The 15,789-nt window shown below is 36.9% G+C and overlaps 1 protein-coding gene across 1 annotated transcript in view; it reads right to left on the reverse strand.

The window, feature by feature from the left end:
• Positions 1 to 804: 804 nt before the first annotated feature.
• The window catches only part of stim2b (stromal interaction molecule 2b), a 46,547-nt gene continuing 31,562 nt past the window's right edge, over positions 805 to 15,789 (reverse strand). Inside the window, exons 2-12 of the mRNA XM_079446465.1 lie at positions 14,601 to 14,731; positions 11,234 to 11,345; positions 7,857 to 7,968; positions 7,175 to 7,290; positions 6,285 to 6,462; positions 5,522 to 5,699; positions 4,137 to 4,298; positions 3,552 to 3,652; positions 3,231 to 3,469; positions 2,739 to 2,919; positions 805 to 1,715 (exon numbers count right to left, since the gene is read on the reverse strand). Of these exons, the coding sequence (XP_079302591.1) occupies positions 1,175 to 1,715; positions 2,739 to 2,919; positions 3,231 to 3,469; positions 3,552 to 3,652; positions 4,137 to 4,298; positions 5,522 to 5,699; positions 6,285 to 6,462; positions 7,175 to 7,290; positions 7,857 to 7,968; positions 11,234 to 11,345; positions 14,601 to 14,731 (2,051 nt within the window). The 3' untranslated portion in view covers positions 805 to 1,174. The remainder of the gene's footprint in view (positions 1,716 to 2,738; positions 2,920 to 3,230; positions 3,470 to 3,551; positions 3,653 to 4,136; positions 4,299 to 5,521; positions 5,700 to 6,284; positions 6,463 to 7,174; positions 7,291 to 7,856; positions 7,969 to 11,233; positions 11,346 to 14,600; positions 14,732 to 15,789) is intronic.

Here is a 15,789-nt window from a genome sequence, read left to right on the forward strand (position 1 = left end):
ACTCTTGAAACTGCATTGACTGAGACCTTTGTAACCATAACATCGTTTTGTCATCTTGCGCATATGGTATCCTCTATTTTTGACCAAAGTAATATTACAGCAACCAAAGACCATTTTATTCAGCGATTGTAATTAAACCACCGTCAACAGAGCCATGTGTTTTATTTATGTTTTGAAGTCTGCTTTGCAGAGGGCCCTCTTGAAGGGTTGCCAAGTACTCTTATTGTAGCGAAGCTTTTTAAGCATCTTCAGCCTTATTGTTTGGGCTCAGCTCATAAACGATCCAGTTTATGAAGTTAATAAAAGAGGCAGATGCAAGTTGTTATATTTTGGTATGTGGCTTATTTCCAAGATAATGCGCTTGGATGTAAGTTCGTTATGGGCTTGTTCTTATTTGTTTTTGCTGTTTTTTCCAAGCAAGATCTAGTAACACTAAGGAGTCAAAACAGTTGTAAATGTGGTTGTCACTACCTGCATTTTTCAGGAATAAATTTGGTTGTAAAAGACAGTTGTATCTCTTGTAAATTACTAGTGTGTGTACGGAACAAGATTAAACACTGACAATCTAATTAGGTGACCATGGTGAAGCAGAAAAAACAGATTCAAGTCAAACATCCATCTGAAGCATGTACGTAGGCCAACTTTAAAAACAAAGCGTAGATGGATAGAATACTTGGAAAATAGCGCCTGAGTTGCATAAACTACTATTATGTTGCTTTTTGGTGTTTAACAGCCCTTAGTCACTATGAACCTTGGTTGTATGGCAAGAACTACGTAACAGTTCTTCAAAAAATTATTCTGTGTCCCACATAAAAAACTACAGCATACAGGTTAGGGAAAGTAAATGATGACATAATTTTCACTTGTGGGTGAACCCTCGCTTTAAGACATATTTCTGCACATTATAGAAAACAGAGACTTAACAGAAGACAGTGAAGACGCCATGTTCTGCATAATGTTAACATGACATTTTCTGGCCTTCAAAGGCATATGTGTGAGGCTAAAAAATCACCATAAAAAGGCTTCCAACCCAGATGAAGCTACATTCCATTTAAATTAAAAAAAGGACAAAGAAACTGAAAAATGTTTTGGCTTCTGGTTGACAGCATCACCCTCATTTATTTAGTTTTAAGGCTTCTTTTTCTCTCCATTTCTTCTTCTTCTCTACTGTTTCTCACAGCTTTTTGCTTTTCTTGAACAAGCTCTTGATCTTGGAGCGTTTTTTCTCTCCGTTATCGCAAGAGTCCTGGGAGGAGGTGGGTTGGAGTTGCTTGGGCTCCTTGATAGATTTGCTTTCTATGTCGAGTGAGCTAATGGAGGGGTAGTGACCCTCTGGAGGCGTCCCACCAGCAGGCAGCTGCCCCATGCTGTATGACTTTTCCAGAATGCCATTATAGGCCACTGCTTTGGTGCCAGGGTGAAAGGTTAAACTTTGAGATTCTGGGAGGACAGAAGAGTGGGTAAGGTCAGAAGAGCCCTTGTGAACTGAAGAGGAGTCAAGAGGAGATGAAGGAGAGGATGTGGAAGGAGGTAAGGTCTCCATGGTGACAGTCTGGGCCTCCTGCACCAGGAGAAGAAGTTCCTCACGAGAGATTTTACGTGGTGGGGTATCCGTGCCCGAAACACATGTACTTTGAACAGAGGGACCGGAGAACTGCTTCCTGCCCAAAGAGGAACTGAGAGAATCTGAATCTGAGCATGTGTCCTGAGGATCTCTGTGTGACAGAAACATTAAAAAAACACAAATGCATAAAAATCCTTAATCAAGAAGATACACACGATCAGTCAAATGTTTGAAATAACGAAGATTTTTTAAACTGCTCACCAAAGCTGCATTTATTTGATCAGAAATACAGTAAAACATTGCAATTTAAAAAACGGTTTTCTATTTTAGCATTTTCAGCAGCCATTAGTCATTCTAAATTATTTTAATGTGCTGATTTGGTGCTCAAGAAACTTTTCCTATTATTATAAATATTGAGGACAGTTTTCACTGCTTTATATTTTATGGAAACTGTGATGCGCTCTCATTCAAAAGTTTGGCTTAAGTACTTTTATCATATAGAAATTAATGGTTTTATTCAGCAAGACCGAATCAGCATCCAACTGTTTAAAAGTGACAGTCAGAACATTTATAATATTATTTCTACTCCATAGAAATGTTCTAATGTTTTTATTTATCTACGAATCCTGAAAAAAAATTGATCGCAATTTCCACAAAAAATATTAAGTAGTATAAACTGTTTCCAACGTTGATAATAGTAAGAACCATTATTAATAATTGAGCACCAATAATACTAAATCAGCATATTAAAGTGATTTCTGAAGGATCATGTGACACTGACGACTGGAGTTATGGCTTACCATCACAGAAATAAATTGAATTTTAAAATATATTCAAGTAAAAAACAGTTATTTTAAATTTCAATAGCATTTAACAATATATATATATATATATATATATATATATATATATATATATATATATATATATATATATAATTTGTTTTATTTTTTTTAATGTATTTTTGATACATAAACCTTGGTGAGTTTAAGTGAGTTTCAAAAACATTTAAAAAACATTAATCATTCCGAACTTTTAACTGAAACTGTACATTCATAGAAATTAATCATATATAAATGTGATTTTATGAAGGTAAATAGGTAAATTAACAAATTACCATGTACAGAATCTTAATTAAATTAATATATACAAAGAAAAGCTGTAGATGGCGTACCCCTTCCTTTCTACAGTGAAGAAGATGTGATCATCATCTCCCTCGGGTCTGTAGGCCAGTGGGGCCGAGGCCATAGACAACAGATCAGGGTCAGGAGAAAGGGACGAGGGTTGAGACATAAGACTTCTGCGAGAACGACAAACACTGCTGTTGCGTGTCAGAGGAGGTCGAATCAAAGGAGCTGTGAAGAAAAGACAGATCTTTATGCACTTATGCATGGTATACTTATAACAAAGTAGGTAAGACTTTAGTTTTGGGGCCAATTCTCATGACTAGTTTCTTAATTCACTCTTCGCCAAGAGTTTGATTGACAGGCAATCTTACCAATCATAATACATAATCTGCCATTTTTTTCTGACAAATAAACTAGACAGGAGAGCAAATTAACATTGGTGGATTTGAACTTGAAAAATTTTAATAAATTTAAAAATAATTTAAAGTCACATTTTCACAACATTTCTCACAATTTTGGGCATAAAGAGAGGATCTTACAGGTGAACTGTGGAATGATTGGTGGTGTGTCCTCATCAAGATCGTCCACCCCGCCAGCGATTGGGTAGGGTGGCACCGACATCCGTGGCATGACCACCCAGCTGTGGTCGGCGTACAGGGAGGTGGTGAGGCTGGGCAGCCCAGAGTTATTAACCACTGGAAAGCCACATAACTTTTCTATTTGCTGCCAGCGGTGAAGACGTTCACGCAAACAGGCTGTGACCTCTGACAGAGATTTTCTGAAAAGAATAAAAAACACTAATAAGCTTTCATTTAATGTGGGTAACCATTAGCAAGTGCTTGTGAATTATGTGTGCTTACTTAGCCTCAAGTATTTTGTGGTCTACTTCATCCAGCGATGAGCTGTGTGCAACATGGAGGGTACCAAATACAGAGTTCCTCTTCTTCTTGATCTTTTCTGCCTGAAATTTACACAACATGAACACAGAAGCACACAAGTAATGAAAACACAATGATGCTGCATGGAAATACGCCGGTCGGCTCATATGTGATCTGCACATTTCCTGGTTGTACTGAACGCAAGCTCATCTCTCGTGCTGCAGTGACTGCTAATTGTTTTAGCTTAACTGCTGATGACTCATTCCAGATGCAAATAACAAACGACAAAACAAACCATGTAGTTAAAAAGTCATTTAACCACACCACATCATTTCAAATCTAATTTAACCGGGGAATTTCAACTTCATTTGTATTAGTCACTGAGAGAGAAAGTGAACAAGATGTTTCTTTAGGTAGATATAAACTGGAAATTAAACTTCACTTTTTATGTACAGTAACTGATGCTGCGTAAATATTTTCTAAACTATTTGGGTTCTAACTTTAAAATCTGTTGGTAAAACAAGCATTTCCTGCCCTGGCAGGAAGTGTGAACAATAAATCACTCACCTCGTCCTTTGCGACCGTGAGCTGCAGCTCAGCATTCTGTTTTTTAATGTTGTAGTACTGCACTTCCACCTCATGTGTGAGCTGAAGCCACATCTGCAGGGCTTCTGGCACCGACCATTCTGACTGCATCTCCTTCTCTGCTCTCTTCAGTGCCATTCGCACCTGGAAACAGCCAACAAACACAAACACTCTTTGGAACTTGTAATTCATTACTTGTAATGTGGAAAGACAAAAATCACAAATTGAGGAACGATGCATCCATCCAATGGTGTTTTTACAGAATATGGCCGTTGTGATGAAAGGCGATAGCAGTAGCAGGAATGAATACATTTTAGATAAATCAATTAATTACATTTTATTATATTAATGTTTTCTGTTTTGTTTCAAGTCTTAGAGACCCCAAGGCCATTTTAATAACTTGAGAATATATACATTATTTAACTTTACTGTATCATGTTGATAGCTCATACTTTGTTACATAAAATGGTCACTTATTGTGATAGCATTCATTTTAGATTTACCCCTTCATATATGCATCATGTAAAGAAAATAACTGGGATTGGTTGTTTTACATGTCAGACTGCTTATTGTGTGTAGTCAAAAGTCTGGCTTCCATTACAAAAATAGGTGTACTTCAAGTATAAATTATAGAGAAGTATAAATTATATTGTCCAGGTACACTAATAATAATGAACTAGCATTATACTTGTATATCCTAACCTTTTAGCTTTATCTTAAAAAAAAAAAAAGATTTATTTGTGGCATTTTTATTTAGATAGGACAGTGTAATGACAAGAAGTGAATTGAGAGCGAGAGGGGGGCGGGATCGGGAAAGGTCCACCAGCTGGGATTCGAACTCGGGACGCCCACAGCACAACAGCGCTATATGTCGGCGCGCTGCCCGCAAGGCTATCGCCACCATTTGTTTCATCTTTTATGTTTCATCTTTTATTGTTAATAAACTTTTAATGAATTTACAATTTAGACACGGTGTCAAAAATTTTTTATAGAATTTTGGTTGTCAATGTTACTGGCTTATGGATATTTATGGATACGTTTCTTTTCAATGCATAATTAAGGCCGATTCACACCAAGGAAGTATAACAATAACAAGTCCACACCTCAACTATAACCATAACAGCACAGAGGAACAATAGTACTGGAATCACTTTCACAAAGATTTTTCTAGCTGACATTGACAGCCAATCAGAATCCATCCAGCTTTAAAGAGCTTGGGCATGTGAAGGAGCAGATGACATAACTGCAGGGCAGGCTTACACTTGAAGCATAATAAATTTAGAATACTTAGCAAAAAATCCTTTTCTGTCACACTAAAGACTAACTAACTCTATAAAGGACTGTGTTTGATTTATACTGGTTCCTACCTGCACTAGTTCCTCCTCTGCATACTTAAGTCTGCTGAGTTCACATTCAGCCCCCTCTCGCAGCTCTCGCAATCTGCTGGCTTCTCTCTTTGCTCCGTTGATCTCGTCACGCATCTTCTGCTCCAGGTTCTGCTTCTCCACCGCCACCGTCCGGTTCTCCTCCTGAGCCTTTTCCAGCCTGATGAAACCACAGAGAAATTTAAGTCACATCTGAAATCTGGTGTGTTGAAATAATAATAAAACTTTTTCATAATTTGTTCACCCTCATGTTGTTCCAAACTTAAATGAGTTTAGAGGAAAATAAAACAAATGTCAACTCTTTCCATATAATGAAAGTGAAAGGGCTACAGACTGTCAAGCCCAAGAAAAAAAACTAAACATGTCATGTCATATAACATAATGAATGTAATGCCATACTTCAATGACAAGGGGTCTCATTGTACTGACGTCATATGGATGTGGATGAAGACAGCAAAATTCAGTCTGTTTTCACATACAGCTATCTTAAAGCTTCAGAAAGTTTAGCATGAGAGTTGCATGGACTTTTTGACATGTTGGAGCTAGTCTCTCCTTTTGTGTTCCACAGAGAAAGTCATGCGGATCTGAAACAGCATGTGGGTGAGTAAATGATGACAGAAATTTATTTTTAGGATGAACTCTTCCCTTGAGGGTACTTATTGAAGAGCTTAATGAGCCTTCTCATAACAAGAAATGAAATATTATGTTATACAGATGATAGAATAAGACAGAATATCTCTCTCACCGGCTTTGTAGCTCTATCAGGCTCTGTTCCGCATGCTGTAGACTCTCCAGATCTTTCATCATCTTGGAGACGTGAATTTTAGACGACTTGTTCTGTATGTATGCAAACCAGCAGCCGCCCACACCAATGATGATTGAAATCATCAAAACAAAGTCCTTCAGCCAGTGATGGTGAGGACCTGGAAGAAGAAGAAGAGAGCATTTATATCCACTAAACAAGCAAATATTACAATAAAATAAATACTTCTATACAATAGCTTTGTGTACGAACCTGTCCAAACTTTAGTGATTTCAGTGAGCTGTAAAATGCTGCAACCAGATTCTGGTTGTCAGAGAGTCATTTTGACCCACTTTGAGACTGAATTAACTGATTCATTGAAAAGATCTGACTCAAAAAGAACAATTAATTAACAAATTATTTTACTGTTTCTCTCATGAAAGTGCCAGTTTTGATCTGTTTCTCACATACACTACAGTTCGAAAATATAACCTTTATTTTTAAGTTTTTGAAAGAAGTGTCTAATATGCTTATGAAGGCTGCATGTATTTGATTAAAATTACAGTAAAGAAAGTAATAGTATATAAGCTGAATTTTCAGCAGCCTTTATTCCAGTTTTCAGTATCAATAAGTATTAATCTTAAAATTGTACTGATACCAAACCTTTGAATGGTAATGCAGTCATATTGACTACTTATGACACTTTTGTGTTATTACCGCATTCTTTTTGTACCTTAAGAGCTTCATATCTCATTCATTTTAATGACATTGAAAAGAGCGACATTATTTGTGATGTACAGTAGTACATCATTTGTGTTCTAAAGAAATTTCAAATTTTGGGCTAAACTATCCCTTTACATAAGCCCTATTCCAGCTTATGTGAATAAACTTACGTAATGGAGGTCCGAAGAGAACTGCGTCCAACGCTTTTAGATTTAATTTCTGTTTATGTCGTTGGTCTAATATCTTTAGCTGCATTGACATAAACGACGGTTCATTGGCCGCTATTCTGTAACGCAAAGGAGAGACACAGCAGGTCAGGAGGTAAGAATAAACCAAGATCACACTAAATCAGTCAGTTTGTGATTTCAAACTTTACTTTGAAATGTTAGGGCTTCCAATAAAATGTCTATGAAAGCTTTGGGGTGAAAAACTCATCCCTTTAACTGCAGAACACAGTCTATGTGACTATGTGTGTGTGCATAATTGGCAAGTTCAAGCTCAAAGGACTAATTTTAAGAAGTGAGTACTAGATGACTGAAAGATCACATGTGCTGCCACACACATACTAAGCATAGCTGCAGGTGAAAGGTGATCTGCTGCTGTGACATCATTTCATGAGTCATGGAGAAGTGGCCGTGAGGGGAAACTCAACACCCTAAACCTTTCTTTACCCCCCAATGCTCATACACATCTTTACTGTCTGTGTACTGACACATTATCACCACTAGAGGGAAGCACTGCTGTTAAAACCCACAACTGCTCTTTTTTTTTTTTACCGTTCTAACATACTAAAACAATGCAAATCAATGGAAAGTCTATGATGAACAGACAATAGTGTTTGTGTGTATTTACCGAGGTAGCGTGTTGCCGTCTACTTTAAACTCTCTGAAGTTTTTTTCATACTGAGGAAGCTCCACTGACTCTTTCAGCCACTGAACTGCATCCTCCAGTGTCCAATTGTGCACTGAGAAAGAGAGAAAAAGACCAAAATGAGGGGGATGAGAAGACATGTACCTAAAAAAAATATTATATATATATATATATATATATATATATATATATATATATATATATATATATATATATATATATATATACTGTATATATACAGTCACCTCCATAAGTATTGGAACAGTAAAGAAAAAAATTGCTCTGTTGGCTATGGAGTCAGGACATTTGCAAATATGATTAAAAGATGCATATGAGACAAAAGTTTCTGCCTTTACTCTCCTCTCCAGCTAGTGAAATTCATGTGCAATCAGATTTAAATCTGGAGATTGACTTGGGCAATTGAAGACTTTCCATTTATTTTCCCTTATAAATTCCTTGACTGAACTGGCAGGGTGTTTTGGGTCATTGTCCTGATGCAATATGAAGCACTTCCCAATGAATCTGGTGGCATTTTCTTGAATATTGGTAGGCAAGATGGTTTTGTACCCTTCCAAATTCATTCTGCTACTGTCATCATACATTAAGTCATCAGTAAAGTTGAGAGGGCCTGTTCCAGAGGCAGCCATGCATGCTCATGCCACGACACCACCTCCACCATGCTTTACAGATGAGGCTATGCTTGGGATCATTTGCAGTTCCCTTTTTTCCACATTTTTGCTCTCCCAACACTTAGATAAAGGTTCATCTTTGTCTCATCGGTCCATAAACACAGTTCCAAAACTCTTCTGGCTCACCTTTGTGCTTTTTTGCAAACTCTAATCTTGCCTTTCTATTTTTGGTGCTGGTCAGAGGTTTGCATCTTGCTGTGTAGCATCTGTAATTCTGTGTCAAAGTCTCCTGAGGACAGTAGATTGTCAGAGCATCACCCCAGCTTTCTGGAAGTTGTTGGTGATTTTACAGACACGTCTTTTACGGTTCATTTTCACAGCTTTTATGATTTGTCTGTCATAAACTACTGTTGTTTTCTCAGCCAATCAGGTAGTTGTTGGTTGCTGGTGTCACTGGTGGTTTCAAAACTCTTGATTTCTCCATGCCCTTTCTTGACTTCCTCTTTTTTTTAGCATCCAAATTGCTTGCTTTTCTCTCAAAGTCAGCTCCCTCATCTTGGTTTGTGTGTGTCATCATCGAATGCATAACTCATAATACAGAAGTTATGGATATAACTGATACAACACATTCCCTGCTTTTAATATCTGAAGAATTAATGCAACAGGACACAGCTGATCACTTAGAAAGATCTGTGAGGCAACTGTTCCAATACTTATGCTCACATCAGATAGGGTGGATGAAATTCTAAAAGTAATGATCTTCCTATCTGGTAAAACATCTATGTGTTGAATCACCCAATAATAAAATGTGACATTCTGTAGTTTTGTCTCATATTCATCTTTTAATCATATTTGTAGATATGCCAACAGAGCAACTTTGTCTTTACTGTTCCAATACTTTTGGAGGGCACTGTATATATATATATATATATATATATATATCTGTATATAACAATATATACATACATATATTGTGGCGGGAGGAGCATACGACAGACACAGTGGGTGTGGCGTCAGGCCTCGGAGAGGTTTTTATTAAACAAAATAATAAAATAAAGTGTCCAAATGGGGATAAAAGTGTCCAAAATAAACAGGGGGTTCTGGTGTCCTCGTCATGCTGCGGGGTTCGTGAAGGAGGGCATTGTTCTGGAAGGAAGGGTCCAGGTAAGGGGCGGAGTCCGGTGGCCGCACGCGCTCCCCTCTTGGGACCAGGGCGCGAGGGTGGCATCCAGCGGCTTCATCCCTCTTCAGTCGCTGTGGCACTTCCGGGGGATCCTACGGCCCGACCTCCTGGCCCATCGACCGTGTCACGGGTGCAGCTTCGTCTGGACCGCGGGTCCGGCAGCTCACGTCTTGGGTGGTGCAGGAATCCCTCTACGCACCCTTCCTGGACCCACGAGGACACCAGCGTGCATGCACGGGGAAGAGACCGGTCTCCCGAGAAGAGGCGCGCTCGGCATTTAAACAGCGGCGGTGATGAGGCTCTATTCACATCAGGTGCGCCTCATCACACGCCGCCAGCCCTAGCTGTTTCAGCGCCCCTCCTCTCTCGCACACCCACTCCCGTCGGGAGCCTGGTGAAGGGCGGCGAATACAGGACGGGGTGGTGATGATAATAAGGGGGGAGGCAGCCGACTCGTCACATTATCTATATATACATATAAAAAAAAACATCAAGAAGAACGGGAAAAAATATTTCAGATTCTGCATTTTTCTATGTCACTTTTTTGTGACCTTGTACAGAAGGTCAGATGTTATTCCAATGAAGCTTAAGATGCTCTTTGGATCATCTCAAATCATGTTGGAAAATATGATTGTTTCACACGAAAGAATGATTGTTGTATGATTGTTTTCACACGAGTCCAGATCATACCATGGTTTCAATTTCTATCTGACTAGATCTTAAAGCAGTGGTCTCCAACTCAGCTCCTGGAAGGCCACAGCTCTGCAGAGTTTAGCTCCAACCAGCTCCAACTCACACCTGCTTAGAAGTTTCCAGTGATCCTGGAGACACTATTTGATTATGGTTGGCGCTAAACTGTGCAGAGCTGTGGCCCTCCAGAAATTGAGTTTGAGACCAACTCAAAAACTCTTAAAGCATTGGAAAAACCTACTCGCTCAAATGGAAACATTAGACTTAAACTTTGGGACCCCACTGCACAGTATATTCACCATCACTGTCTGCGTGATTTTGCCAATCAGACATGTTCCTGGATCAACATCCTTTGTTGAAAAGTCCTGGCACAACATTACTATCCAAACACATAGACCTATCTCTAACCGTAAACCTAACCATAATTTATCCCTAAAATCAGAGGGAAATGACAGCAGCAGTGTCTTCTCAGAGCTTCTTCAACAGAGCCTGATACTGTAAGTTGGCATCGCTTCATAATAAATGCTCAATGGGTAACACACGATCTTTGTTTAGAGATGTCTGTGTAAGACATTGATCAATTTAGTGACATTACTCCATTCAGACATCTAATGATATTGCTTGTCTTGACTAGTTTGGAATACATCCTGCTTGGTATTTTCAAATGATTCCATGTTTCTGTTTTTTGCTCTCACATGGAAATTATATGAACTTGTCCTGCCCATTGATGCCTGCAAAATATATCTAACACAGTATAAACAGTACAGCAGAATCTCTGCAAGTGAACAACATTTTGTCTGTCTCACTGTACTGTATACGCCACCAAGCCCATGTTTCCTCTGTCCATCTTTCTTTACCTTCTGATATTTTCCAGCCCCTCCACAGCTCATCCACCGTGATGTGCTGGTCCTCTCGGTGAAGATTACTGTGCTTATTGGTCTGGTGCTGCTTCATGTCCTCTATGATAAACTGCAGAAGAACAACAGGATAACAATATTGCTCAGACCACAGGAAAATGACTTCTTACGAAGAAGTTCATGCCATAGCATGTTTTATTTGGCTTCAGGTCACAGGAAACTCTATCAGAGGGTTTACTGGTTTCAAAAATACCTTTTAATATAATGCAAATATTTATAATGCAAAAAGGACACTAGAGATACATCACATTTGAATATCATATCTGTCGCCTTACATGACATTAATTCATTCTGCAGATGCTTTAAACCAAAGTGACTAACAAATGAGGAAAAACAAAAGTGATTAATCATAATGAGCCAACAACTTTTGTAGAGCCACAATGCAATTTCAAAAGATGACCAGAAAAATACCAAACTAGAGCAGAGTTTTACTGCACTATAAAGCTATTAGAATATGACAAGCATACTAGATAAACGTGAAGCTCTCTGTGGTCAGGTCTGTGTATCTCTTATGTAGTTCCGCTTATTTGTGTTCTGCACATACATGATGAAAAATGTCATTTTGTTAAACAGTGGTTAGTTTGACCCTTCTGTTTATGAATTATGTTGCTATGCTCACATACTTATATCCAACAAATGAGGGACAAGACATCTTTAAAGTCATGTAGGCTTATTTAGCAACTCTCTCTCCCTCACACTCACACACACACACACTCAGGAATCTGCTGTGTCCTGAAAGAAGACACCAAATTTCAGTGGCTGTAAGGAGACATTCTTGGGCCTCTTCTTGACCCCAGGAGCACCTGCCATGACCAGAAACAATCCTCAAAACACACGTCACATCCTCACTAAAATCAAAGAGAGCTGCGGAGCAAAAAAAACAGGAAAGTAAAAAGAGAAAATAAACTGTATCTTCACCTTCAATCTTGAGTTTGAAGGAAATGGTGAGGGCCACAAGTGACGTCTGTATGTTTACTTGGACAAGGAAGAAGACTTACTACCTCTTGTGTAGTGGATGTTACTATTATTTTAACAGTCTAATGGCAACTTTTTGTACAATTCTTATACAATTAATAACTTGTTTACTTCCAGCTGCAATAAACTGTAAAAAAGAGCTTAGAAAGTAAGTGATCCATACAGTGTATGTCTGCAGTAAATCAAACAGACAGGTGCATTGCGGGATCACTTTTGTGTAGTGTCAGTTTGCATAAAAGAAAGAAACTTCCACTTCACCGGATGAGTGTGTGTGAGAGAATAAAGAGGACATGTGACACTGTCATTTAAACCTCAAAAACATCAAGAAGCAGACACACACACAAAACTTATAACATCATAACTTCTGAACTATTCAAAAAGAGTCAATGTTCAAGTCAGTCTTCGAATAACATTAGTTATACTAACAATTTAATATACATTAGTAATAAACTTTTAATATACATTGACTTAATGTACACATATAGAATTTAATATGCATCAGTTACAATGTTATTGTAAACAAACATTATATACAATATATATATTATATATACACATATATATATTAGTGCTGTCAAACGATTAATTGCGATTAATCGCATACAAAATAAAAGTTTTGTTTGCATAATATACAGTATGTGTGTTCTCTGTATATTTATTATGTATATATAAATACATGCACATACAGTATATATATATATATATATATATTGAAAATATTTACATGCATTTACAGGTCTATATTTATATTCAGATAATTTATATTATAAATAAATATATTTAATATATAAAAATAAAAATTTTCTGAAATATATACATGCATGTGTGTGTAGTTATATATAGATAATAAATAGCCTATGCACAGCACGCATACATGCATGCATATATATATATATATATATATATATATATATATATATATATATTTTTTTTTTTTTTTTTTTGTAAACAAAAACTTTTATTTTGGATGCGATTAATCAAGATTAATAGTCACAGCACTAATATATATAACATTTAAACTAACAATGTGTCATGAACATACATTAATTACCTATTAATTTTATTAATAATTAACTTAACTAAGGATTAATAAATTTGTAAAAAAATATATTATTTGCTTGTTCATGACAATATAAAACAAAATAATCTTATGATAAAGTGTTATAATACTAATAATAATAAGAATACATTTTATTCATGAAGTGCTTTTCAAAAGCGCAAGTTAAATAAATAAATAATATTTTAATTCCACATAAATATTAATATGGCTGTGTATTCATTTTATTTAAAAATAATTTAGTTTTGTTAGAACATAATTCACCTAAACACCTTTGTGAGACAAAATTGCACTCAGCACTCAGACTCACGTAAATCATGTCACAGACAAGATTATATTTAACGGGCACAGAATGTGTTGCATGTATATATCGCGTTCAGGAAGCCATGCATATTCAAGTGGCATAACAACATGCCTATTATACCATGCAAAAAGCCTTAAACATATTTAAAACGAATTATATACAAATCCTATATGAATATGCATGGATTTTTCATCATGTACACACCAACACACACACACACACACACACACATACTGTAGTAATGTAGCAGCCCTACGGAAGAAGTGATCATATGTCAATAGTCTCTTCTTGCAGGCAAGAACCAATGTCAACTTTGCCCTTTGAGGTCCCCAGTAGGTCTAAGCTTTGCTGACCTGTTTTTAAGCCCCCCGACCCCCTCAAAAAATGCATGCACTCCTACAGAAACATGTCCATACACTCCAACACATGATTTATTATATTAAATCAAACAGGAATTGTGTGCACTCAGAAAGAACAATGAGTTCTCAGGTGCATAGAACAAAAAGAAGAAAGTTTGGTAACACTTTATTTTAGGGTCTCTTAACTAGTTGCTTATAGCATGCATATTACTGGAATATTAGCCGTTTATTAGTACTAATTAAATGCATATTAATGTCTTATTCTACATCTCTAATCCTACCCAATACCTAAACTTAACAACTACCTTACTAACCATTAATAAGCAGCAAATTAGGAATTTTTATTGAGGGAAAAGTCAAAGTTAATAGTGAATAAGTGTTCCCTATTCTAAAGTGTTGCCGAAAGTTTTAATCCAAGAGGTAGCTGAAATCGTCCGCACACTGGAAAAATTCAATCAGACCAAAAAAGGTCTATCAAAAATCTAGTTTTTTATTTTTCATATGCAAAAGTGAAAAAAAAGTGATTTCAGCTACCCGTCTGATTTATTATATTAAATAAAATGCAAGTATTAAGGAAACACCATTTTTAAGGTCTAAACAACATATGCTCACCTCTACACTCTCATTCACTTCAATTCCTCCATCGTTGTCGTCATCTAGCTGCTTGTGAATGTGCCGAAGTGCCTCTAAACTGAAGCGGTCGGCTTCATTCATACATGGAGGGATGACTGTCAAACACGGGTCTGCAGGAAGAGACACACAATTAAACTCAGCTTTAAACTTCTTCTTTTCTATGTAGTTCAATACAAGTTTATTGCATATCCAGACAGACAATTGATGGTAATTATTATTTATGGCAATTTTCAGGCCTTAAATGCCTGTTGACAAGACTTTTGTATTGTTGATTAATAAATGATAATATTATTCATCAAGTTTTTATCCCGTGTAACTGTCTGTACGTGTGAGCATGTGCATGTCTGGGCATCTGTAGGGCTCTGTTTACGGTGGTGTGCTTTCACAGCTCTTGACACGCTTATTAGGTTGCAGGCTGTTGATATGGCAAATGGTGCTGGTATTCATTTGGATCACATCCTTGCTCTTATTTAAGAGAAGACGTGTGAGGAAAGAAGAATTAATCCAGTTTCAACAAAACTATTACTGGAAAAGAGCCCTGATTGGATGACACATCACACATCACTGAGGAGTCCAGGAACATTTCCCCAGAGACAGACACGTTACATATATAAATACATGATCTCCTACTTAAATTATTAAAGGAACACTTTTTTTGAAAATAGGCTCGTTTTACCTAGAGTTAAACAGTTGAGTTTTACTGTTTTTGAGCAATGATATTACGCAGCGCCTGAAAGTAGTCCCCAGCTATATCATAACTAGTTACCAAGCTGTGGACTACTTTCAGGCGCTGTGTAATATCATTGCTCAAAAACAGTAAAACTCAACTGTTTAACTCTAGGGGAGTTGTAAAATGAGCCTATTTTCAAAAAAAGTGGAGTGTTCCTTTAAGGCAGCTGTATATCTGCTTGCATAAAGACAAACATTTACTATATTAGAAAAGTGTGATGTTATGCAAAAACCTTCATTCTTCAAAATATATTTTTTAAGTAAGTCATACAGGTTTGGAACAACCTGAGGATGAGTAAATAATAACAGAATTTTCAGTTTTGAGGGATTTATCCCTAAATTTATAATTCTATTGTCTTAGAAATATGGTGAAAGTGTACTGTTGATTTTACTGAGAAGCATTTATGGTAAACCAAAAAACAGAATTTAAGGTCATTTC

The sequence above is a fragment of the Barbus barbus genome (assembly GCF_936440315.1).
Source record: "Barbus barbus genome assembly, chromosome: 2".
Classification (NCBI taxonomy): Eukaryota; Metazoa; Chordata; class Actinopteri; order Cypriniformes; family Cyprinidae; genus Barbus; species Barbus barbus.